General features: G+C 39.4%; 1 protein-coding gene across 1 annotated transcript in view; it reads right to left on the bottom strand.

Annotated features, from left to right (window-relative positions):
* Positions 1-27,859, bottom strand: part of ENPP6 (ectonucleotide pyrophosphatase/phosphodiesterase 6) — a 169,801-nt gene that overhangs the window by 58,814 nt on the left and 83,128 nt on the right. The window contains exon 3 of the mRNA XM_027837601.1: positions 9,124-9,235. Coding sequence (XP_027693402.1) covers positions 9,124-9,235 — 112 coding nt within the window. The remainder of the gene's footprint in view (positions 1-9,123; positions 9,236-27,859) is intronic.

Raw genomic sequence — 27,859 nt, 5'->3', positions numbered from 1 at the left:
AGAAAGAAAGAAAGAAAGAAAGAAAGAAAGAAAGAAAGAAAGAAAGAGAGGTATGTATATAGTCTATCTAGAGTTTAGCAAAGGTTTGCACATATACAATTTACCTAATGATCTCTCTATCTTATATCTCTGATTCTTCTGACCTCCCTTCTAACCAGTGATATGTTTATCAGTCTGATAACTCTATCAAGATAGATAAAGTTATATAGACACAAAATTACACAGAGACACACAAAATACATATACAGTCTAAGATTTATGTGTAGATGTAGATCCCTCTGTCCCTCTGTCTCTGTCTCTGTCTCTCTCTCATTTACTTAGATTCTATCACAGGATTGCACATATATAGCTAACCTAGAGGAGCTTGTAAACAACTAACTGGCTGAGTAACACACATGCACTTGCACATTTGGGGAGCTGACTGCTGTATCCCTCGCAGTTGGGGCAGCTCAATCCTGCTGGTGTGGTTGGGGCAATTGTCAGGGCTGACGGAATGAATGAGTAGAAAGGCATTTTTTATTAATCACTTGTTATATACCAAACCCTGTGCTAAGTGCTGGCACATACCCACCTGAGAGAAGAAGAGTGGGGTCCAAGCCAGGATTTAGAGAAGTAAAAGCCAGATTTGGTCACAGAATGATAAGATTATAGATAGAGGGCTAAAGGGGACCTCAGAGGCCATCAGTAAGTCAACAATCTTCCCCTACAATGTGTCAGGGTTGCCTGGCTAAGTACTGGGCATACAAATACAAAGGATAAAACAATCTCTCTTGGCAAAGACTTTGCATTCTAAGGGGGAGGGAGAGTCAGGTGGACACAACAAGTACATATATAGAAGTCCATACAGAATAAATGAAAAGAGAATAAATACAAAAGAAATTCAATAAACCCAAAGAATAAATACAAAATAGTCTTGGACTCCCCCCAAAACTACCCTTGAACAAAAGTTCCCATCTTGCCCAGAACTAGGCTTCCACCTCCCCTGTTGGGAACCCAATCCAAACTATGTCACTGGAGGCTACTGCCTCCTTTTCAAGATCCCCTTTATATGCTGTCTTCCTTAATTAGAATGTAAGTTTTTTGAGCTAGGCAGAGTAGCGGATAGAGCACTGAGCCTGGAGTCAGAAAGACTCATCATTCAGAGTTCAAATCTGGCCTCAGGCACTTACTAGCTGTGTGTCCCTGGGCAAGTTCCTTCACCCTATTTGCCTCAGTTTCCTTGTCTGTAAAATGAGCCAGAGAAGGAAATGGCAAGCCACTCCAGTGTCTTTACCAAGAAAATCCCAAAATCAAAAGGAGTCAGACATAACTGAAAAACAACAGCAACAACATTTTGAAGAGAAGAGATGGTCGTTTGCTTGTATTTATATTCTTAGCACTTAGCACAGTCCCTGTCACATAGTAAATGCTTAATAAATGCTCTATTATCTATTTATCTACAACCTACCTGTCTATCCATCTATATCTCCTATCTATCCATCCTTCTATCCATCTATCTCTCCTACCTATCTAATCATCTATGATTCCCCTCATCTACCACTTTCATAACCCTAACAAAACTATACACACACATACAATTTATACACTCACATACATCTGGAGAGGGAGAGAAAGAGACAGAGACACAGAGAGACAGAGAGAAAATTTACCTTGAGTTTAGCAAAGAATTTTACCAAATTTTTCCTGCTCTCCTTATGAACAAGATAGAGAGATGTGGGCTAGATGATAGTAGTGGTTCAGGACAGTTCAGGATTCAGAACTGCCTGTATCAATGGACCCAAAGAAAAATCTTAAAGGCTCACTGTACCTGTAGAAGGCAGTGCCTAGGAGATTCCCCCAGGGATCTGTGCTATCTAATACTGGAATCAATAACTTGAATGATATGCTAGATGGCATGCCAATCAAATTTTCAGATGACCCAGAGCTGGGTGGGATAGCTACCTTACTAGATGAAAGGGTCAGAATCTGGAAAGACATTGACAGACTGGAACACTGGGTTGGATCTAACACAATAAAATTCAATGAAGATTACTGTAAAGTTTTAAAGTAGGGGTTTTAAAAATTACCTGTGTGAGTACAAGATGAAGAAGATATAGCTAAACAACATAAAAATTGAATAACTGAAAACAATTGGGGGGTGGTGTTTCATGTACTGTATGTTCAATATAAGTCAACAGCATGATTGATACATGGCAGCCAAGACAAGCAATGGATGAAATCTTAGGTTATATTATATGAGCCATAGCGTCCTGACATGCCCTAGTCTGACCTCATCTAGAGCAGGGCTTCTTAAACTTTTCCACTTGTGACCTCTTTTTCACATCTCAGCAGCGTTCGTTCGTGTTGTGTGGTGTGATGGCATGCGCTGTGTAAAGTGCTCATGCTTTGTGTTCAGAACCAATGCTGCAGTGAGGTTGTGTGATACAACAAGGGCAAAAGCTGCCAGAAACACCCTGGATTCATTATGTGTTTGATTTTTAATTAATTTTTGCTTGTTATGCATTCAGTATTTTACTATTGCCAAATTTTTCACGACACCACATGGGGTCGTGACCCACAGTTTAAGAAGCACTGATTTAGAGTATTGTGATCAGTTTTGAATCCCACATTTTATGAATGACATCACTGGCTAGCTACAGGATGGTGACATGGGTGTGCTGGATCTGGTTCTTGAGAGCTGATTGTTAAATTTTCAGTGTGAGCAGTTACACTTTAGAAATTGGCAAATTCTACAAATCAGGGCTTGATTTATTGTTTTGTTGACTGTCTAGTTTAAAAAGTAATGGAGAAAATGTTAACAATGTAAATTAAACTTAAATGTGTGTACTTTTTTTTTTTTTAGGCAATTGGGGTTAAGTGACTTGCCCAGGGTCACACAGCTAGTGTCAAGTGTTTGTTCTGAGGCCAGATTTGAACTCAGGTCCTCCTGACCAGTGCTCTATCCACTGCACCACCTAGCTGCCCCTGTGTAATTTTTTTTTGAGAGCTAGTTGTTAAACATTTACCAGCACACTCCTGGGGAAGGGGCCTTGAAAACATGCCACATGAAGGCCAGGATGTTTAGCCTGGAGAAAAGAAGACTTGAGAGGAGGTTGGAATGCATGAGAACTGTTTTTAAGGATCTGAAGGACTATTGTGAAGAAGAAAGATTTAGATTTATTCAGTTGGGCCTGGTGGCAGAATTAGGAACAATGAGTTAACAAAGATATTCATTTAGGCTCAATAGAATTATATAAACATGAGTTGTTGTTATCATTATTATTATTACCATCCAAGGTCATACAAGTATGATATCTAGTTAATAGGATGAAGTCATCTCCGCTAATGTGTTAATGGAGAGGATTGCCCCTCCTTTCCCAAGCACCATATGTCTGCAGCAGACAGGAGGGAAAAATTATGCTTTGACAGGCAGAACTCCATGGTGCCTCTCCAATTACACAGTTCATGTGTACAATAATAAGTGTAATAACAACTCATTTCTATGAACACTTTCTTTACGATAAACTTATGAGGCTGGTGGTATGTACTTATTATCCATAGCCACACAACAGAATCAGAAAGTTAAGTGGCTTTCCCAGAGTCACCCAGCTGGGAAAGGGGGAGAGATGGGATTAGGACCCCCGTTCTCCTGACTGCCAGCTTAGCACTGTTTCTACCATACCCACACTTTGTGGGGCCATTATGGTGATGGACCTATATGGAAACAAATAGCCAGAACCATCTGTGGAACACATAAGGTCATAGATTTAGAACTGAAAGTGTCTTTAGACATCAATTAGTCTGACACTCTCATTTTACAAATGAGGAAAGTGGGGCCCAGAGGTGTAGTGAACATCCAAGGTCACACAGGTGGCGAGAGGCAAAGCCAGGATTCAAACCCACTTCTTCCTCTCGTGATATTTTCCCTTCTCTCTGGGGCATTTATTGCCAAGACTGAGTTCTTATCCATCATGCTGGCACCCTAGAATTCAGTGAGAAGGATAAGATCTTTGTTGTTGAGTTGTTTCAGTCATGTCTGACTCTTGTGACCCCATTTAGGATTTTCTTGGCACAGATACTGGAGTGGTTTTCCATATCCTTTTCCAGCTCATTTTACAGATGAGGAAACTGAGGCAAACCGGGTGAAGTGACTTGCCCAAGGTCACATAGCTAGTAAGTGTCTGAGGCTGGATTTGAACTCACAAAGATGAGTCTTCCTGATTCTAGGCCCAGAGCTCTATCCATTGCATCATCTAGCTTCCCTGATAGAATTATGGATCCCCAGAAACTCAGGACCTAAAAGGACCCTGGACATCATCTTGACTGACCCTTTTATCTGACAAATGAGGCTAGTAAGAAGTGGGGCATCATTCTTAGACAGGCTGCGACATTCTACACTGGCTAAACAGCTCAATAATGAAATGACTCCACCAAGCCTCTCACTCACCCTCTTTGTGAAGAGGAGAGAGCTCTTTTCGTCAGGGGCTTGGATAGAACAGCTGTGGGGAGCAGGTTGGCTGTTCCCCCACAGAGTGACCCAGCAGTGCAGGCAACAGCTGTTGAAGGAAGCCAAGGGCGGAGACTCAACCAGCAGCCCTGGGGCCAGCTGCTTCCAATCACTTCCTGGTGGCAGTGATGGAAAGCAGAGCCTCAGAACATTGCCAGACACCCGGGATCTCGATTAGACAGGCCATCTCAGTCTGCACCACCAGAGCGAGCTTCAAGAAACTACTGCATATACTGCATGCACACAACAGACTGTGATAAAGTCACGGGAACCGGAGAGCTGCGAACTCACTCAATTCAGGTCAACAAGCATTTATTAAGCAACCACTGCATGCAAGGGTTAAAGGAGCATAGATTTAGAGGTGGAAAGAACCTGGGAGGCCATTTAGTTGAACCTCATTTTATAGTTTAGGAAACTGAGGCCACAGGAGGATAAGAGACTTGCCCTAGGTTTGCACAAAGCTAGGATTTGAATCCAGAGCCTCTGACTCCAAAATAAGCCCTCTTTCTATTGAGGCATTTGTGTGCCCAAGGACAGGCTTGAAAATGTGTCCCCACATATTTAAAAAATGTGTTTCCTATATAATAGGGTACAGCGGAAAGAACATTGGTCTTAGCATCCAGAAGCTTCTGGATTTGTGTTCTGACTATAATTTACTGACCTATACTCCTCTGAGACTCATATATAAAAATAGAGATAATAATACTTGCCCAATCTATCACTTATGGGTATTGTAAGAAAAGCACTTTATACAAATTCCATATCAAAATGAACAATTATCATTTTTATTATTATTACCCACAAGAGGTTTTGAGCTTTTACTGTAACAACTTGACTTAACACTAATCACAAATACTGTTATTATTATATTCATAGTGGTGCTTTAAGGTTTGCAAAGTGCATTACATAATTATCTCAACTGATCCTTACAATAACTCTGAACAGAAAGTAATGTAGGTATTATTGTCCCTATTTTACAGATGAGGAAACTGAGGCTGAAGAGATTTGTCCATGGTCACACAACTAGTCACTATCAAGATGCAGAATTAGAACCCAAATTTCTTCTAATGCTAAGTCCAGCATTCCTGCCTATGAACCACAGAAAGTAGAATTTTCTGGCATTAAAATATAATAAAAACCATAATCTATATTTGTATAGTACTTTAGGGTTTACAAATTGATTTGCTCACATTGCACTGCAAAATAAAGTAAGTAATGCAAGAACCATTCTACCTGGAGGAGCAAAAGATCGGAAGATAAGAGGTCATCATAGTCATGTAAGGATGTCACCAACAGAGAACCAGAAAAGGGGTGGAGCTATTTTCTTCTATGACTATGGTCTGGATGGAAAAGTGCATGCTGGATTGCATTTGAGAAGATAATGGAGACTTGGTTTAACAAAAACTGATGTTCATTAGACTTGCTTTGAGAAATGAAAACTAAGTCAGGGACAGATTTTTAGGACTCTGAAGATAACGAGAAGCCTGATGCTGTCACCAGTGGTTTCTGGGTCTATTCCACCAGGAGTCACAGGTCTTTATGCAGAAGTAATTCTGAAGGTCAAAGATGTAAAGTGTTCTATTGTGGTGGACAGTGGCTCTCAAAGGTCTGTTGTATTCCAATTGTTCTACAAGAGAAGATATTCAGGGGGAAAAAAAACCTTTAAATTCTATGAAAAGTTCAAGGCTCTGTGGGTAACAAGAATCATCCAGATTTGGGCTATATCAGCATGAAACTTGAGATTATTATGGAAGTTCTTGTCAATAGGAATGTGGATGCTTTGGCTTTGAGAGGTCCACATACAGTGAACATCTCTGGAGTCCTGGCATTGACTGCAGCCATTTCCAGACTATTTTAGACATTAGCAGAATACCATAAGAAGAAATCTGGGACTTGATAGCTAGACAGCATAACTTGCACATCTATTTATCTACCCTATGCAAGAACTGAAAAGAAGATCATTGAAAATAAGTCATTCTAGAGGACCTCACATGACTTACTGCTTTCTCCAGCTCAGGAGCAGATCCATAGAAAACTGACTATTCCCTGGTACTTTCATGAAGAATAGGATAGGGAGGGATAGAAGTATAGAAGGAGATCAAGTGTCTTCTCATTGGACAAGTGGAATGTGGAATGTGTCCAAGAAACAACCCACAAAATCCACCTCTCTACCTCAGCAATCACAGACAATCCCCCTGTAAGTGATGGAAGATCTCAGAAACCATCTGAAAGAACTGCTGATAGTTGATATCTACACAGCATCCAGCAACATCTACCTATCATCATGGTGTGGAAGAAGAATCACCAAATAAAATATGAATAGGCAACTAGATGGTGAAGTAAATAGAGTTCTGGGCCTGGAGTCAGGAAGATTTGAGTTAAGATCTGACCTCAGATATTAGCTGTTTGACCCTGGGCAAATCACTTAACCACTGTCTGCCTCAGTTTCCTCAATTGTAAAATGGGGACAATAATAGCATCTACCTTCCTGGGTTGTTGTGAGGGTCATATGAGAGAATATTTATAGATCACATAGCACAGTGCCTGACACATAGTAGGCACTTAATTCTTGTTTCCCTCCTCATTCCCTGTAGACAATTGGACCTTGAGCAAGAAAACTTAAGTGGACAATTACAATATGCCAGGGGTTCAAGATGCTTTGGGCTGTCCATCAGGTGTTCAATGATTTTAAAAAGTGAACAGATAGAGGGCATACTACCAGAGTTTTAAGATAGTGGAGAACAATTTAGCCGTTATCTGCCCACTTGGATTCTACCAGTTTGCCTGTATACCTTCAGGAGTGCCCACTTGCCACCCTTCAACAGTTTTTTTGGAAAAGGTAGGTTAGAGACATGAACTCTCTGAAATTGTGGCTGTTCTTGAATAACCTTACCATCTTTGGGAAAACAATGGAAGAACAAGAGGAAAAACTGGTCAGAGAATTGGACTGGCTACAGGAAGCTGTTGCGAAACTACCAATGGACAAGTGTCTCTGTAGCAGATACTTTGTCCAGTCATGAGTCACATAGCATTTCAGCAATGAGCCAGAAGAGATAGAAGCACACCTTAACTGCTCGTTTACAGAAAACTTTTGAGACCACTGGACTTCTATAGAATTTGGTGGCAGTTAGTAGACATTTATCAAGAATTGTGGGGTTATTGCATTCCAGATGATCTCACTTGTGGCCATATGGTTGATATGTAGTCAAAAGATCTAAGAGAGGTCACTAACTTCATTTCTCTTTCTGGTTCTGCTTTGTGCCTGGCTCTCAATTTAGACAGGCTACTGAGCTAAGCCCCTCCCCACTAATATGACTTATTATCAGTCTACCATGTGGTAAGTGACTATAGTCAAAAGTATCCTCTATCTGGTGGCCCATCTTTTGAGAATGACACTTTTTGAATTTAACCAGGCTGGTACTCGGATGATGGACACATGGTCTGCCACCAGTGCTAGTATCTGAAGCCCTTCAAGGTTGGTAGAATCTGCCAGAGCCTTTGCTCCACTGGAAGGCATAGCCCTCAAGATCCCAGGGTCATATCAATACTGCCAAAAGGCATCAGAGTAGGACTTTAATGGATGGTCTTGAAAATAACTTTTAGTGTAATACCTGGCCTCCCCCCCCAAAAAAAAACTTGGAACATACTTCACCAGATATGGCAGTGAATACCCTGGGTCCTGTACTTTGGAGTTGGGATATCTTAAAAATCAGAGACTAGATGTTCCTAAGAAAACCTCTTCTTTCCACTTCGGTTCTATGACAGTACTCTAATCATTTCCCAATAACCCTGGTAGGGCTAGAAGAGGCAACTGTAGGCATGGGAACAGAATTAACTGCTCAGGATCCCTGCTTCCTATTCCTTCCTATCACATATATGAGGAAACTCAGGCACCCATAGATCTTGTCTGCCTATCTCTTTCCCAATCTTTTACGTTGTTTACATTTTAGGTGAATTTACAAAGGCCATCCTAATCTGATTCTATTTGTCCTCATTTATTTACAGAAACAGCTGTCACTTCAAGCTGCCCTCTCTGCCTCCTGTCTTCCCTGGCTTCCTTCAAATGAATCATTCAATCAATCAATCAACACTTATTAAGCACCTACTATATGCCAGGCACTATTCTGAGTGTGGCAGATACAAAAAAGAGGCGAAAGACTGTCCCTGCCCCAAAAGAGCTAACAATTTAATGGAAGAGACAATACGCAAATACATATAAAGCAAGCAATATACAGGATAAATATGAAATAATTAACAGAGGGAAGACACTGGAATTGAGAGGGAAATGAGAAAGACTTCTCATTTAAATCCCACCTTCTTCAAGAAGAAGCCTTTCCCAATCCTTTATCTTCCTCAATCTTAGTGCCTTCCTTCTGAGATTATTTCTAATTTATCCTGAATGTATCATGTTTGTACATGGTTATTTGCATGTCACATCTCGCATTAAACGGTGAGCTCCTTAAGAGCAGCAGCACATGATAGGCGCTTAATAAATGCTTGTTGACTTTCAGAGTTCACTGCCTTCTCCTACACAACTCTATCTGCACAAGTCTTCTGATCTTGTGCTGAGCTCCTCTCATCGTAGGTGCTGAAAATAAGGACGGACCATGGTGTAGCTTAGAATTGGGGACACTTACTTGAAAGAGTCAAGAGCATTACTGACTGCATTGGCGAAATCAGTATCCGTTGGGACATTTTTATATTCTAGACAGTAAGAAGGTCTGACACCCAGGATTTCAACCTCACAGCCTAAGAAGGAAAAGAAAAAAAAGATAATGCATGATTACTTTCTTTAACTTTGTTAAAGCTGTATGAGCATTTAGCAAGGGCTGTGATTATCATTGAAATGAAAACCACTTTAATTTTCTCAAAATGAGGAGGCAGGGGGCAGCTAGGTGGCCCAGTAGATAGAGCATCAGCTCCACAGTCAGGAGGACCTGAGTTCAAATTTGGCCTCACTTACTAGCTGTGTGACCCTGGGCAAGTCAATTAATGCCGGTTACCTCCAAACAAAAACAATATGAGGGGGCAGCCTGGCTAGGATACAGGAGACATGAGTTTCAGTCTTAACTCTGCCATTCATTCCTCATTTGACCTTGTTTTGGGGTAATAGCCAACATTTAGGAAATTAATTGGCAATGTTGTCATTTTTTATCATTGACCTTGTTACCTGCTAGCTATTAGGGTGGAGGGTGTGTGTGTGTGTGTGTGTGTGTGTGTGTGTGTGTGTGTGTGTTGTAGAAAAGAGGGGTTTAATAATTCCTTCGATCCCAGCATCTCCAAGAATGATTGATATAGGATATGGAGGTCACAATGGTGCCTATGATTAGATGGAAAAAGCAGGTTTATATTGTTAACAGGGTAGACTTCTCTTTATTTAAAAAAATTTAGTAACTTATTTTTCCCTAATTACTTGAAAAAACAATTTTTAAGTTTAATTTTTGAAAAAATTTGAGTTCCAGATTCTCTCCCTCCCTCCTTCTCCTCCTCCCTCATTGAGAAGGCAAGCAATTTGATACAGGTTATACATATGCAGTCACACAAAACATATTTCTATTTTTGTCAGATTGTTAAAGAAAATGCAGACAAAAAAAACAAACAAGAAAAATAAAGAAAGTAGAAGAAAAGTATTCTTTGATCTACATTCAGACATTTACTTTGTCTGAAAACTATCCATTTTCTCCCCTCTGGGGATAGATAGCATTTTTCATCATAAGTCCTTCAGAATTCTCTTGGATCATTGCATTGCTGAGAAGTCATTCACAGTTGATCATCGTACAATATTGTTGTTACTGTGTACAATGTTCTGCTGGTAATGCTTATTTCACTTTGCATCAGTTCATGTAAGTCTTTCCAGGTTTTTTTTTTCTGAGAGCCTTCTGTTCATCATTTCTTATAGCATAATAGTATTCCATCACAGTCATATGCCACATCTTGTTCATCCATTCCTCAATTGATGGACATCCCCTCAATTTCCAATTCTTTGCCAACATTAAAAGAGCTGCTATAAATATTTTTGTACATACAGGTTCTTTTCCTTTTTTTTATCTCTTTAGAATACAGACCTAGTAGTGGGATTGCTGGGTCAAAAGGCCTGCACGGTTTTATAGTCCTTTGTATATAGTTTCAAATTGCCCTACAGAATAGCTGAATCAGTTCACAACTCTACCAACAGTGCATCAGTGTCTCAATTTTCCCACATCCCCTCCCACATTTGTCATTTTCTTTTTCTGGCATGTTAGCCAATCTGATAAGTGTGGGATGGTACCTCAGAGTTGTTTCATTTGCATTTCTCTAATCAGTGATTTAGAACATTTTTTTCATATGACTATACATAACTTTGTTTACTTTGTCTGAAAACTGCATTTTTATATCCTTTGACCATTTATCAACTGAGAAATAGTTCTTATTTTTATAAATTTGACTTGTCTCTATATATTTGAGAAATGACGTCTTTATCAGAGAAACTTGCTGTAAAATTTTTTTCACAGTTATGATTACTGTGTATCTGCCTCCATACTATTTTCCCTCTGTTTACCCTACTTTCTCTCTCCTTTTACCCTGTCCATCCTCAAAAGTGTTTTGCTTCTGACTACCACTTCCCCCAATCTGCACCCTCTTCTATCAGCACCTTCCCCTTTTTCTTATCCCCTTTCCCTCTTACTTTCCTATAGGATAAGATGGATTTCTAAACCCAACTGAGTATGTATGTCATTCCCTCTTTGAGCCAATTCCAATGACAGTAAGGCTCAAGTGCTCCCCTCACCACCTCCCCCATCTTCCCCTCCACTGTGAAAGTTTTTTTTTTAACTCTTTTGATGTGAGATAACTTACCCCATTCTCTCTCTCCCTTTCCCCTTTTCTGAGTAAAATCCTCTTTCTCACTCCTTAATTTAATTTTTCAGATATCATTCCATCATATTAAACTCCCACCTGTGAGTTAATATATAAATCCTTCTACCTGCCCTAATAATGAAAAATGTCTTAGGAGTTACAGGTATTATCTTCCCACATAGGAATGAAAACAGTTTAACTTTATTGAATCTCTTATGATTTCCTTTTCCTGTTTACCTTTTTATGCTTCTATTGAATCTTGTATTTGAAAAACAAATTTTCTATTCAGCACTAGTATTTTCATCAGAAATGTTTGAAAGTCCTCTATTTCATTGACTTTCCATCCCTCCCCCCTGAAGGATTATACTTAGTTTTGTTGGGTAAATGATTCTTGGTTGTAATCATTTGCTCTTCAGAATATATTCTAAGACCTCTGCTCCTTTAATGTAGAAGATGCTAAATCTTATGTTATCCTGCCTGTGGTTCCATGATATTTGAATTATTTCTTTCTGGATGTTTGCAATATTTTCACCTTGACCTAGAAGCTCTGCTATTTGGCTGTAATATTCCTGACAGTTTTTATTTGAGGAGCTCTGTCAGTAGCTGATTGGTAGATTCTTTCATTTTCTATTTTATTCTCTGGTTCTATGATATTGGGGCAGTTTTCCTTGAAAATTTCTTGAAAGATGATGTCTAGGCTCTTTTTTTTTTTAAATCATGACTTTCAGGTAGTCTAATGCTTTTAAAATGATCTCTCCTGGATCTATTTTCCAGGTTAGTTGTTTTTCCAATGAGATATTTCACATTTTCTTCTACTTTTTTTCGGTCTTTTGATTTTGTTTTACTGCTTCTTGATGCCTCATGGAGTCATTAGCTTCCACTTTCCCAATTCTAATTTTTAAGGAATTATTTTCTTCAGTGAGTTTTTGTACCTCCTTTTTCATGTGGCCAATTCTACTTTTTAAGGAGTTCTTGGCTTCAGTGAATTTTTTGTAGATCTTTTTCCATGATGCCAGTTCTGCTTTTTAAGGTATTCTTTTCTTCACTGAATTTTTGTGCAAAACAGACACGTTATCATTTGGCCTATTCTGTTTTTTAAGGTGTTATTTTCTTCAGCATTTTTTGTGCTTCCTTTACCAAACTATTGACTTTTTTTCCATGATTTTGTTGCATCACTGTTATTTATTTTCTCAATTTTTCCTTTACCTTTCTTATTTGATTCTTAAAGTCCCTTTTGAGTCCTTCCAGGAATTCTTTTTGGGCCTGGGACCAATTCACATTTTTCTTTGAGGCTTTGGATGTAGAAGTTTTGACTTCGTTGTCCTCTTTTGAGTTTGTTTTGATCTTCCTTGTCACCATAGTAATTTTTCTATGATTAGGATTTTTGTTTGTTTGTTTGCTCATTTTTCCAGCCTATTTCTTAACTTTTAACTTTACATTAAAATTGGGCTCTGCTCCAGGGGTGGAGGGGGCACTGTCCTAAGCTTTAGGATTTTTGTGCAGCTGTTTTCAGAGTTAATTCTGGGAGTCTGTAAGCTTTCAGTTCTTCCAAGATGGTGTGATCTAAGGAGAGGTGTTTACTATTCTCCTGGCCTGTGCTTTGGTCTCTGAGCAACCACAAGTACTCTTTTCTGCCCTGGAACTGTGAGGAGGGACTAGTTGCAGTCTAGCCTGCATCTCTCCATTTTTTCTATAAGTATAGCATGAGAAATTTTATCATATGCTTTGGTAATAAACTCTATCTACATTTCCTTGACCTACCAGTTTAGTAACCCTGTCAAAGAATGAAATAAATTTAATCTGGCGTGCCCTGTTCTTGATGAAACCAAGTTAGTTAATTATAATGGCTAGCATTTACATACGGCTTACTATGTGCCAGGGACTGAGCTATGCACTTTTTATAAATATTATCTCATTTGATCCTCACAACCTTGCAAAGTAGGTGCCAAAATTATCACCCCTGTTTTACAATTGAGGAAACTGAGGTAAAATGACCTGACCAAGGTCACACAGATAGCAAGCATATGAACTTAAGGCCCAGAGCTCTACCCACTAGGCTACCTAGCTGGATCTTTCTAATCTTTACTTCCTTTTCCAGATATTCACAATCTTCATACAAATAATATGTTCTAGGAATTTTCCAGGAATGAAAATAAGATTACTGGCCTATAGTTCACAGATTTCATTTTCTTTCCTTTTAAAAAAAAATCATGAGAAGTATTTCTTCTTTTCATTTCTGATTTTGGTCATTTGGCTTTCTTCTCCCTTTTTTCTATATTAAATTTGTTAATGATTAATTTTATTAGTCTTTTTAAGAGCAGATTTTTGTTTTTCTTGCTTATTCAATTTTGTTTTATTGTTTATTTTGCAGTTTAATAATTTCCTTCTTTTTGCTTGCTTTTGTTGTATTAATTTGTTCATTTTTCTAATTTCTTTAGCTACAAACAGTTCATTTTCTTATATTATCTCATGTTAATATCAACATTAAGGGATATAAACTTGTATCTAAGTACTGCCTTGGCTGTAAACCACAAATTTTGATAGGTTTTTAAATACTTTCATTATCTTTAATATGACCTATTCTTGTTTTTACAATTTGTTCATTAATGTACACATTATTCAACATTTTTTAGTGTTCATACAAGCCCATATCTTTTGATCATATTTTCCTTGTTGATTGCTATTTTTATTGCATTATGACTTGTAAATGTTGTATTTATAATGACAGCCTTAATGAGTTTATCTAAAACTGCTTTAAGTCTTAGAATATGTTCTGTCTTTGTGACTAATTCATATGCATTTGAAAAGAAAGCATTTTCCTTACTTTTTCCTTTCAGTTCTTTCCACACACCAAATCCAATTTCTTTAGCTCTCTATTCAGCTCTCTATTGTAACATTTTTCTTGTTTATCTTTCTGCTTAACATCATATTTCATTAATGGGGTGTTTATATCTGCCACTACTATTGGTTTTCTATCCAATTCTTAACTCAATTAACTTTTCCTAGGACATCCCCAACGCAAAAGTTATACAAATGTTCAATTATCCATTGATTGGGGATGATTTACAAAAAACACTTCAAATCTACTACATTTGGGGAGTATATTTAAATTATCATATCATTGTGTTGTGCTTCTCTTTGTAATAATTATTGTTTAGTATTTTCTTTAACAAAGAGACCTTCTATTGATCTAAATGAGCAAAAGCGTAAGTCTTTAAAATTAGTAGTGTCACAGAAAATGCCTTAACTTCATAGTGTCCTAGGTACTACAAAATATGCAGGCTGAATCCCAGTCATGTAGTTAGAAAATTTAGGTTCAAATTCCAGCTGTGTAGGCATGGGTAAATTGTTTCACCTCTGGTAGCCTTGGTATTTTTTTCTCTGTAAAGGAGAGACAAATTTTGTACTACCTATCTTAGAGGTCATAGGCAACTTGAAAGATGGTGGCACCCTTGAAGTACCAAGAGGAGTCTAGAGGAGGTATGTGTTTAGGAGGGAAGACAATGAGTTTTATCTTGGACATATTGAATTTGAGATATCCAGGAGACAGACAGTTTGAGATATAAAACAGGCAGTTGGTGATACAGAATTGTAGTCCAGGAGATCTGGCAGTCATCTATGGAGACAGGAAAACTAAATTCCTGGAAGCTGATGCAATTACCAAGAGAGAAGATGTAGAGAGAGAAAAGAAGGCGACTCAGGTCAGAGGCTTGGTGGACACATACTACTGGAAAAGAGACATGGATGATTGATTAGGCACTTATACTGTTGATGTTCAAGGGACACCTGGACCAAATCTAATAGTATGATCCAGCAAAAGAAAATGAGAAAGAATGAACAGATGGGTACAACCCAAGAAAGAACGGTATCATGAAAACCCAGGAAGGATGGGGAGATGGTCTATGGTATCAAATACTTCAGAGGTCAAGAAAGGAAATGATTGAATATAGGCCTTCATATTGAGCAACTGGATCATTGGTAACATTGGAGAAAGAAATTTCAGTTGAAGGGTGATGTCTGAAGCCATACGAATTGTGGTATATGATCGTGATGGAATCTTACTGTGCTATGAGAAATGATGAGCTCGATGATCTTAGAACAACATGGATAGATTTGCACAAAATAATGAAGAGTGAAATGAGCAGAACCAAGAGAACATTGTATGTGGTAACAACAATAGTGTTTTAAGAATAACTTTGAGTGATTAATTTTGACTTATTTTTACTTAATTTATTACTACTATCAATTTAAATTATATATTATATTATTTATTATTTTATATTACATAGTATATATAATTATATTATATGTTATATATAAATGATATATATTATATTATTTATTTATAATAAATATCCAGATTAACTACAAAAGATCTATGAAGATGCTATCTGCATCCAGACAAAGAAATGATAAATAGTAGTATGTATAGAATGATTTTACATATGTGTGTACGTATATATATATGTATACATATATATATTTGTATCTAATGGTAACTATCTCTAGGGCAGGAGGGAGGAAAGGAAGAAATAAGAAAAAAAAGAGAAAGTTACATGATAACTTTATTGTATATTTATTTTGGAATAGCAATTGTACATAATAGATTTACAATTTCATGAGCAATAATTTTTTTCTATTATGTTATGGAAATGTTTGTTTTATTTCTTAAGTACAGAATAAAATAAAGTATTTTTAAAAGGTTAGGAAATGAGTGAGGAGAGAGGAAATGGAGGTGATAAATGTAGATGGTTTCTTCTTCTTTTCCTCCTCCTCCTCCTCCTCCTCCTTCTTTTTTAAGGAATTTGTCTGTGCAAGGGAGGAAAAGTGTAGGATGATAGCTTGAGATGATGCCAAGGTAAATTGAAAGTTTTTTAATGATTAGAAAAAAACTGGGAATGTTTATAGGCAGCAGCAGCAGCAGCAAAACCAATAGATATAGGGAGAGAGATTGGAGGGTAGAGTAGGGAGAATGGCTGAGGGGGCAGCTTGCCAGAAGAGATAGCAGAAAATCAAAGGCATTAAGTATTGGGGCTTGCTTTGGCAAAGATAAGGGCCACTTCTTCACCAGAGCCTGGAGCAAAGGAAGAGAGAATGGGCAATAACGTTGAGGATGTCTGAGCAGTAAAATAGGGAGGAAAGGAAGCTCATTATTAATGGCCCCTATTTTCCTGATAAGGGAGGGGAGGTCCATGTCAGGTCCACATCTGCACAGAAGGAAAAGGGAGGAATTGGTGTAGGAGGCTTGAAAAGAGAAGCCTTGAAATAGGGAATGAGGGAAGAAGCAAGTGATCTCACCCAGGTGAGATCAGATATTGCAGGTTTGGCATTTCCTTTATGACTTTTCAATAATCCCAGCAGGAGCAGAGAAAGCTGATGGTGGGGATAGCATAGGACTGACAAGTCATGAGGGTAATATGTTCAGGGAGCAAGGGATTAGAGAGATGAGGACAGTATCTTGAATTGCCTAACCATAGGGCAGGACTAGGAAGGGAGGAAAATGAAATGAATGAGATAATGGATGTAAGAGTCTTTGTAAACTCTAAAGCCATAAATAAATGTGAGAAATTATTATTGTTGGCCATGAACTTTGTTATTTGGAAAGACTTTGAGGGAGAAAACCAGTCCATAATTCAGGTTCAGTTCTAACCCATCTTTACAGCAATTATGACATGAAGTACAAATGGAAAGAAGGAAACAATATTTCTCATGGCCTTTTTTGTGGAATTAGATATATTATGTTCTCTTTCTTTTATTTGTTGTAATGAAATGAATTTGTCATTTGAAGAAGCAGGTCAGAATGGAGCAATGGCTGAGTCAGAAGAGATTAAGAGGACAAATAGACATAGTGGAAAAAGCCCTGGAACCAGGTCTTCCACCAACTGGCTGTGTGACCTTGGGCAACTGACTTCCCCTCTCTGGGCCTCAGTTTCCTGATCTGTAAAGTCAGCAGGCTGGACTAAATGCTCTCTAAAGTTCCTTCTGACATTCTGGGCTTCTGATTTTGTGATATGCATGTGTATCTTTCTCTCAATGGTAGATTTTTTTCCCCCTGATGTCTATATCAGATCAATATTGGTAGCCTGGAGGGTATTGGAATATATATGAATTCCTCTCTGAGCTCCCCACCACAGACTTACTCTAGGACCATGTCACTCAACTTCTTAGACATATAGGCTGCCTTGGAGAGGTAGTGAGCTCCCCATTACTGGGGGTCTTCAAGTTGGAAGATATTTGTTGTAGATATTATAAAATAGATTCCTGGTTAAGTATGGATTGCATTAGAAGACTTCTGAGATTGTTTACAACTCTGAGATCTTCTCATTCTCTGATCATAACATGTTAGAACTGCAAAGATATGTTGGAGTTCCTCTATTCCAATTTCCTCATTTCATTAATGAATTCTAGGGGGTTATGATTTACCTGAGGTCATGGAGCCAGTTGAGGGCAGTATGCTGTAGTTGCACAGATGACAAATTCATTACCCTAGGTCCTAAGCCTTCATAAAACTCCCAACTGAGACCTGAACCAGATTAAAATATAATTGGGAAATGTTTAACAAAAGAAATAAAATGATAATACAACGTAGATAATGTTAATCTGTGCTTTTCTAAGCCAGCATGCACCTCATAAGGATCTGTTTCTTTTTGAGTTTGGCACCATTGTGGAATGAACATTATTCCTGGAGTCCAGAGCTGGTTTGAAAGTCCAACTCTGATACTTACTAGCTAGGGGATTATGAGTAAATCACTGACTCTGTGCCTCAGTTTCCTCATGTGTAAAATATGGAAATATTATTTATACTATCTACTTCGCAGGAATGGAAAGTGCCTTGGAAATCTTAATCACTCCATAAGTGTGAATGGTTATTAGTGTTTGTTTATCAAGTTAATTATCATGGACAGAACTAGAAGTAAAACTCATATCTCCCATCTCCCCATTTAGAGGTATCTTAACTACATCCTAATGCCTCCTTGATACTCCAATCTGGGTGACAGGGCTCTGTCTCTGGACCACCAAGTAGGGCCCATAAAATAGCATTTTTTCAAATAGGCTTCCTGAGCATAGATTTATCTTTCCAAGTATCACTGGTATCTTCCTTGCCAACTTTGACACCTTATGCAATCCAAAACCTCAGGAGCTGCGTTTTTTGCATAGGAGACAGGTGTGCAATTGTTGAATGCATTTCTCAAGAGAGCTTATTAAACCAGTTCAAGCCAATTAACTCTCCTAGAAAACATGTCACCTTTCTCAGGAAAACACATCTGTGGCCTAGGAACTTGTGGGAACAAGTCCTCTGGGAAAAAATGGCCTTAGATTACAGAGGAATGAACATTCTCCAGGGCTGGAGTCTGTCCACAGGACCAGGAGGCATTTCTCAGATATATTCCTTCTGGTGTTTGAGGGCCTTAGAATGGGGAGGTGAGGGACAATAGCTGCCACTGAGAAATGATGATGATGATGATGGCGATGATGATGTTAATAATAATAATGTCACATTAAAAAATCACTTTAAAGTTTACAAAGCACTTTCCCCATAGCAACTCTGTGAAATAAATAGTGTATTATTCCCCCACATTTTATAAATGAGAAAATGAAGGCTCAAAGTGGTTAAGCATATTCAAAGTCATCATACTAAGTGTCCTACTGGGAACTCAAACCCAAGTCTTCCTACTCCAAGACCACAGTGTTCTCCACCATTGCAGACTGCCTGTCCATTAATCATAGAGGACACAATATTCAAACGTAGTGGGGTTGGGTGGGGGCACTACTGTCAAACCTGGTTTAGGTCACAATGCCTTGTTCCAACTCTGCTTGGAAGGATCTTTTTTGGTGTGTGTATTTAGGGTCTTAGGTAAGGGACCTTAGAGGTCATACCCACTTATTATACAGATGAGGAAATAGAAACACAGAGATTGAATGATTTGTCCAGTGTGACACAGATAGTAAGTGACTGAAGCTGGATTTGAACCCAGGTTTTCTTAACTCCAAATCTAACATAGTTTATGAAAGTCTAAGGCAAGGATTCTTAACCCCCTCAAGGGGTCTATAGGTAGATTTTAGGAGGTCCAAGAACTTAAAAGGGGAAAAAAATACATCTTTATTTTCACTAATCATTGATTTCCTTTGAAATAGTATTTGTTTTATTTTATGAATTTGAAAAAAAGAATCTGAGATGGCCATAAACTTCATCAAACTGCCAAAGGGGTCCATGTCACAAAAAATGTTACGAATGTTTGATCTAAGGTCGAAGTATTACATGAAATAACATTTTAAAATGTTAAATCTCATAGAATTTTTATATGTAACACTGAAAATCTCTCTATTTCTCTCTCTCTCTCTCTCTCTCTCTCCTTTCCCCCATCTCTTTCTCTTCTCTCTCTCTGTCCCCATCTCCTCCTCCTCTCTCTTATCTCTGTCTCTTTGTTTCTCTCTCTCCCCCTCCCTCCTCTCTCTCCCTCTCTCCTTTCTTCCCCTCTTTCTCCTCTGTTTCTCTTCTCTTTTTCTGTCACCTTCTCTACCTCTTCTCCTCTTCCCCTCTCCCCTCTCTTCTCTCTCTGTCTCTCTTTTGTCTCTATTTCTGTCTCTCTCTGTCTTCTGTCTCTATTTCTGTCTCTCTCTCATCCTCCTCTCACAGGATCATGGGATTTAGAGTTAGGTGGTCCTGAAGAAAGTCTTCCACAACTTATGCTTCATAAGTCTTATAGATTATAGAAGAGTCAAGCCAACTCTTCATGGGACAAGGAGGAGAAGATGTCATCGAAAATGGACTGGGAAAAAAGAAAAAAAAAAGAAAAAAAGAAAAAAAAGAAAATGGATTGGACAGGAACTATCTCAGTCTATCTGAGAAAATGCCCAAAGCTCAGCTGAAAGTAACTCACCTGGAATAAAAAAAGACCTAGTGGGAAACACAAAACTCTGAGTGGAAGCAGACCCCATTCCAAGTTTGGCATCTGCACCCATCAGGCAGGCTGGTACAGGGAGACTGTAGGTCTTGTGTGGCTGTGCCAGCCAGCTGGCTTTGTACATGGAATAAATAGCTCTGCTACGTGGAGATAGACAGCATTCCTCTTGCTAGAAAGGCAGTCTAAAGTTAACCAGCGTAAAGGTGTGCTGTTGATCATGGAGCACATTGGGCAAAGCCCAAGAGCTCTATAGGCAAAATCACCCCTTGTATATAAGGTATGACACAAGATTCAAGACAAGGATACCATTTCATTGTCACTGTGTTTGGGGCATTGACACTTGCTAGCAGAATGGAAGCTCCTTGAGGGCAGGAACTATTTTTATTTCTGTCTTTGTATCCCCCAGGATAGGGTCTGGCACATAAGTAGGTGCTTAACAAATGCTTACTGAATTGGATTTGTGGTCCAGCGCAAAGAACAGATGACTTGGATTACTAAGCACATCTTGGTGCTTACTACTTGTATGACCTTGGACAAATCACTTAGCATCCTTAGGTCTCAGTTTTCTCATCTGTAAAACAAGGAGATTAGACTAGATGATCTCTGAGCTCTTTTCAAGATCTAAATCTATTATTCTATGAACTGAATTAAGTGAATTAAGTGAATTCCATGAATTGAATTGAGCTAAACTGATTTGCTAGCTGTGTGACCTTGGACAAATCATTCCATCTCTATGAGCCTTGGTCACCTCATCTGTAAAGTGAAGCTAAAGCTACTTAGAATACCTATCTCACGGGCTTGTGTTGGACACAATGCATGGCCCTGAAAGTTCTATGTCAATATGAGTTATTGTTATTCACACCCTCTTCCCACCATCTACAACAGAGCTGTCCAAAAAGCTCCTCTTGGTTTTTTGGTTGGTGGCAATTTGGTTTTGTTTTTTCCTCTTTTGGTTTTTCATTGAGAAGAGAGAAGGTAGAAAAAGTGACGACAAAAAAAAATAAAAGTAGGACCACTGAAATATTTTTTAAATGTACAGAAGAGAACAAAATCAAAGTCAGAAGGAAAGACAAACAGGAGTTTTGAAGGTAATAGGTAGAGTTTATTATAAACTTTTTTTAACTAAGCTATATGAATATAGAGATTCATAATTTCATATGTAATCCTCCTTTTGTGTTTGTATATATGTATATGTATAAATACTCTTTTTGGTAGTTAAGATTAATATAAAAATAATTTTAAAAAATAATGCTCCTCTCTCTGACAAAGGGCTTCATGTATAAGCCAGTCCTTAGTGTACCCTTGGTGCATACTCTGTGGTGGGAGGCCAACAAGGGAAATGCATTCCTGCTGTGTCATCTGATGATGTGGGCACTGTTGGTGACTGCCCTATTGGATCCAGGAACCCAATAAAGCCTCTACCAAGAGGCTTTATGTGTCAGCATAGGATAGCAATGGAGAGATGGCCTTGGAGTAGGCAGGTCTGAGTTCCGGCCTCTGTCACAAACAGTCTGTGGAATCCTAGACAAGTCACTTAATTCCAAAGACTTACTCCTAGCTGCAGATGGGGTGCTGACCTTCACTGGTAGAGGGACTTTCCTCGCTGGGATTTCCCTGTACTGATGAAGTCACAACCCAACAAAGAAGGGATGGGGTGGATAGGGTTGTATGGGGATTCATTTTACAAAAAATACAATCAAAGCCATGGAATGTTACATAAGACCTGAATGGAATCTTCAAAGTCAACTGCTCCAATCCCATCCTTTTACTGATACAGAAATTGCAGCCCAGAGAGACAACTTCTTCAAGGTCACCCAAGGCAGGGGCAGAATTAGAACTCAGACATTCTGACTTCCAGACAAAAAAACATTTATTCTTCCACACTGAAGCAATTTTCAACAGTGACGAAGTACTTAAGTTTGAGACATGACTATTGGCCCAAGAGGGAAAGTTACAGGGTTAAATAAGACATAATCCTTCATCTCAAGTTTATAGTCTGGTAAAGAAAAGTAATCCCACAGGCATTCACTTGGGTGATTTCAGTGGGAGGGAGAACAACCATTAATTATAGATTTATTTTTATTTATTAAGGGCAGCTTGAGAGTGTTATGGATAGAGTGCTGGGTCTGGAATCAGGAAGTTGTAGATTCAAATCTGGCCTCAGATACTAGCTGTATGACCGGGGCAAGTTATTGTGAGAATAAAATGAAATACCTGTAAAGCATTTAGCACAATGCCTGGCACATAGCAGGTACAATGTAAAATGCACATCCTCTTCCCTTCCCTTCTCCTTTGCCTTATTAAATGCCTGCTATGGGCCAGACACCATGCTAAGCTTGCAAATAGTATCTCCTTTGATCCTCTCAATAACCTTGTGAGATAGATGCTGTTAGCGAGAGTCATCATCTGAATGAATGGTGGGGGTGCCAGGGCTGAGCAAGGTCCACTTTCTGTCCTCTGCCACAGAGGACCAACGTGGCTTGGATTATGTGTGGTCTGTTATTTCGTTCTCCTGAGAAGTGCAAGTGGTAAGCAGCCTTACATCTGGATTCCGAAGCCATTGGCTGGAATCCCAGGCTGACTTCTTTATCAATCCACAAGCATTTTTAAAAAAAATTTTATATTTTGCTTTCCATCTTTATTCTTTTACTGGGACTGAACAGTATTTTTCATCTATGGTCCCAAAGAACAAAGATTCTTCAGAACAGATTTCTAAGCTATCTACATCACAATTCTGTAAGGACTTAGGATGAGTAAATTAATATATATTGAAGATGTTTAATTTCTCAAATAGTTTTTTTTACTTTTTCTTTAATAATAAGTTTTGTGAATGGTTCCATTAAAATATCATTTACCAATAGGTATATTTGGCACAGATTTTTCTGGCTAATGAAATTTTGCATTACTGACTGGATGAACCAGAGACCATCGTTCTTGGTTTAAACACAGAAGTTATGTCACGAGCAATGAAAAATCAACAAGCATTTATTAGGCACCTACTATGTGTTAGGCACTGTTTTAAGTGTGGAACATGGTAGCTAGAACTGTGATGTATGGCTCCTAGCCTCCCTCTGAGTTTGGAGGTAAACACCACCTCTAAAACTTAAGAGTCTCAGAGACAAGTCAGAGGATCGAGAGGCCAAATCACTTGACAAAGAGTCACATAAGCCAGAATGTGTCAGAGGCAGGACTAGAACCCAGGCTTTGAGGATGGCTCTCTATCTCTATCTCTAGCTCTATCTGCTTCACAAATTCTATATCACAAAGAACTAACATGACCTGGTTTAAGGTATGCCAAGGCAAAGAGGCCCAGCCTCTGTGAGAGAAGAATGGAAACTCCTTGAGGGCAGGGATTATTTTAGTTTGGCTTCCCTTTGTTGTTGTTATTCAGTTGTGTCTGACACTTTATGATCCCTATTGTCTTTGGGATTTTCTTGGCAAAGATACTGGAACGGGTTGCTATTTCCTTCTCCAGGGGTTAAGGCAAATAGAGGTTAAGTGACTTGCCCAGGGTCACACAAGCTAGTAAGTGTCTGAGGCCAGATCTGAACTCAGGTCTTCCTGACTCTAAAGTTAGCACTCTATTCACTGAGCTATCTAGCCGCCCCCTGGTTTCCCTGGTTTCCTTTAAATCCCAATGTGGGGCCATCTCCAGTCATCCTGATCTATATCTTGCCACTGGACCCAGATGGCTCCAGAGGAGAAAGTGAGGCTGGTGACTTTGCACAGCCCTCCCTCACTTCAATCCAATTCACTTGCAAGTCATGGCAACACCTTCCTGGTGTCGTGGTCCTCTTAGAGAAAGCAGGACAAACAACAATAACAAATCCCAGCTCTAATCCCACTTTATACTGGAGAACTTTCCCGGTATCACTCCCAAACCTTCCCCACATTAACTCCGTTTACACTGTAGATATCTTATATGTACATAGTTGTTTGAAGGTTGTCTTCTCCGTTAGATCTTAAGCTCCTTGAGGGCAGGGACTGTTTTTTTCTTCTTTGCATCCCATGACTAGCACCTAAGTAAGAGCTTAATAAATGCTTGCTGACTGACTAAACACGCAAACTTAGGAAGGTGGTATTAAACCTCAGAGAGGACAATGGATCAGTTGTCTCTTAGAGGGCTCATAGGGCTTGAGTTAGAAGATAACATAGAGATCACCTAATCCAAGTGCCTCATTTTATAGAGACAAGAAACTGAAGCCTCTCAAAGCCACAGTGACAATAAAGAGCCAAGCTGGGATTTGGACCTAGATTCACTGACTCCAAAGCAGAGATACTTTCCATCATACTGGGCCACCAGACTAGGATTGGAATCCTAGTCCTGAGGAATTGATTAGAAGGTTATTGGAGCTATAGTGGAACTGGTCATGGTTAGGGAAAAAGGGTGGACCAACTCAGTCGGGAGGATGGAACTGTGAGATGATGGGCAAATTGCCTAATCTCTTTGACCCTCAATCTCCTCATCTGTAATATGGGAGTATTTCCAACCCTATCCCAACAAGAGGGCAGCTAGGTGGTACAGTGGATGGAATTAGGGGCCTGGAGTCAGGAAGACTCATCTTCCAGAATCCAAATCCTGCCTCAAATACTAGCTGCACTTGACCCTGTTTGCCTCAGTTTCCTCATTTGTCAAATGAGCTAGAGAAGGAAATGGCAAACCACTCCAGTATCTTTGCCAAGAAAATCCCAAATGGGGTCATGAAGGGCCAGATACGACTGAAACAACTGCACAACAACAACCCAAACAGAGTTAAGGTTACTTTCCAGTGAGATCACAGAGGGCTTAAAGCATCATATGAATATAAGTTGATATTCTTGTTATTATCCAAACATTCAGGACAGTGAAGGTGGTCCAGGCTTGGGGCCTGAGGCTGGGGAAGGCAGCTGCATAGGCATAAAATCACTGAAGGGCTTCCTGTCTCAGCTAACCACAGAGCAACAGTAAGGTTTTCAGCAGTAACCGCAGTCCGGGCTTGCCAGCCCAGATCAACTTCGCTGAAGCCAATCAAGCTTAATTAGCAGATCCTCGGAGCTGTCAAGCTCCCATTTCTGACTCGGGGGCCTGGACTAACACAGAAGGCAAATGACTGATGTTGTACTCACCTCCCTTGTTCCCTGGATCATATGGAGCCCTGAACTTATGACATACCATGTCTGCTCTGTGTCAAATGGCGCTCTCCATGAGAATTAAACAAATTCCCAAGCAAGGCCTGCAGTCAGTCAGTCAGTCACCACAGAAGCAGGCAGGCTGACTGGGCCACTCTGAAGAGGAGGAAAAGAAATTGCTTGAGCCACAAAGAGAACTTGGGGTAAAACTTGATATTGGATTTGAGGGCCTGCTAAAAGACTTTCCTCAACAATGATTTCTCTCCAGCTCACCCTGCCACAAAGTCCCAAATTCCTCTTAGAGAGGGCATGGGGTGACTCCTAGGAGCCAACCATAAGAGTATTAATAGAGGTGGAGGACTTCAGTCTGTTAAAATTCCAACTGGTTACTTGGGAGAGGTAACACATTGTCACTATCAGCTATTAACACCTTGGTTCCTAGTCCTAGAAGACTCCTATGGAATGAGACACAGGACAGGTAAGTATTGAGGGAAGGAAAAGGTAAGGTTTACAAAATGTCAGGGCACTGAGCCAAAAGATGGCAGCAGGAGCATATAGAGTGGACTTAAATCTATTAAAATTCCAATGGGTTACTTGGAAGAGGTGACACCTTGTCATTATCAGCCATTAAACCATTAGAGCCATTGAACCTTGGCTCAAATTAGTTGATCAGATTAGTCCTAGGAGGGTCCTATGGAATGAGCCACAGGACAGGTAAAGACTGAGGGAAGAAAAGGGGAGGGTTTACAAAAAGCCAAAAGATGGCAGTAGGAGCAGTAGGTACAGGGGTGGAGGAACACAAATGGGGCTGCCCACTGGAAATGTGCTATGGTGGTTCCCTCTACCTCTGTTTGGCAGACAGATGCCATGTAAAGGAGTATTCAGCAGTGTTGCGCCATTGTTACATTGGCCCATCTTTTACTGGGCTCATGGCACCATGTAAGTGGTGGCTTTTGTCCATGGTGATTTGAGTTTTTATTCCCGTCTCTTTAAGTGTGATTTTGTATTGACTAGGCTACTAAACTTTAGTGGAAAGCAACGGTTAATGGAGCATGTCTGTGTTTCCCTGCATCACAGGATTCTAGATTTTGACCTGGGAGATAACTTGAAGATCATCTGGCCAACTACTTATTTTCTAGATGAAGAACTGAGGTCCTGAGAGATAAGATCTTTCCCCAAAACTTTTATCCCTTCCTATCTTTCCTTTCCTCAAGTATAATTAGTTTCCTCTGTAATCCTATGTATTATTTTCTACATTTAAAAATATTTTGAGAAGGGGCCATAGGTTTTACCAGACTGACAAAGGCATATACGACACCAAAAAAAAAAACAACCCATAAGAAGTCCTATTGAAGAAGAGCTCCAACTACACCTGTCCTTGATTCTGAGGTGCATTTATTTATGATGCTTGCTCATGGGAATAGTTGAGACACCCCACTGCAGAGCCATAATTGCCTGTGGGCATCTCTGCAGCACCTGGGTTGGGGAGGGGGAAGGACAAGCTTTAATGGAGAGTTCTAAGGACCTTCTGGGTATCCCTCAAGTCTCTCAGTTATCTCTGTGATGAGCTACTCACACATGTCCTTACAACTTGGGCCTGTCAATATGAGGATCATGGTGAAGAGATGGCCCCAGAACTGGGAGACATTTTGCTATAGGAGGGGCCTTGGTCTCCCTGGAAGCCCTGTCAGTAGCCCCTTGAAAACTCATGCCTAGCCTATGCCTGAAGGATTTGTTATTGCCTTGCACACCTATATTAGAGTGAACACTTTTCTTCCAATTATTTATTTCCTTGCCCAAGAGTGAAGGGTATATATCAGGGCCCTGAAATTGGAGTCTGTATGACTTGAGTTCAGATCCCACCCCAGACACTTACTAGCTGTGTGATCCTAAGAAATTTGCCTCCTTCCTTCCTTTCTTCCTTCCTTCTTCTTTTTCTTTCTTTCTTTCTTTCTTTCTTTCTTTCTTTCTTTCTTTCTTTCTTTCTTTCTTTCTTTCTTTCTTTCTTTCTTTTTCTTTCTTTCTTTCTTTCTTCCTTTCTTTCTTCCATTCCTTCCTTCCTTCCTTCCTTCTTTCTTTCTTTCCCTTCCCTCCTTCCTTTCTTCCTTTCTCTCTCTTCCTCTCTCTCTCTCTTTCTCTCAGTGGGTAGAGGGAGATGGGGAGAGGAAAAAATGAAAGCTTGGTCATTTTAAAAATAATAATTTTTGAAAGAGAGTAATCTAATCTCTTAGCCTCCATTTCCTCATTCCTCCATTCCTGTAAAATGAGGGAGTTGTAATCATCAGACTTTAAGGTCCCTTTTACCTCTAAATCTATGACCCAAAGTCATTTAACCTTTCTGAGCCTCAGTTTCCCCCTCTTAAAATGATGGGTTTAGATTCAATGGCCTTGAAGGTCCCTTCCAGCTCTAAAGGTACAGTCCTAAGTGCCTCTTCCTATTATAACATGCTACCTCTTACAAAAGAATCTTTATCGTTTTCCAGGGGCTAAGGAAATAAACTCTCCAGATAAAAATGAAAAAAAA

Source organism: Vombatus ursinus, unplaced genomic scaffold (genome assembly GCF_900497805.2).
Source record: "Vombatus ursinus unplaced genomic scaffold, bare-nosed wombat genome assembly UNPS02014821.1, whole genome shotgun sequence".
In the NCBI taxonomy this organism is placed as follows: Eukaryota; Metazoa; Chordata; class Mammalia; order Diprotodontia; family Vombatidae; genus Vombatus; species Vombatus ursinus.
Note: the sequence above shows the minus strand (reverse complement) of the source record. Positions and strands in the feature narration are given on the sequence as shown.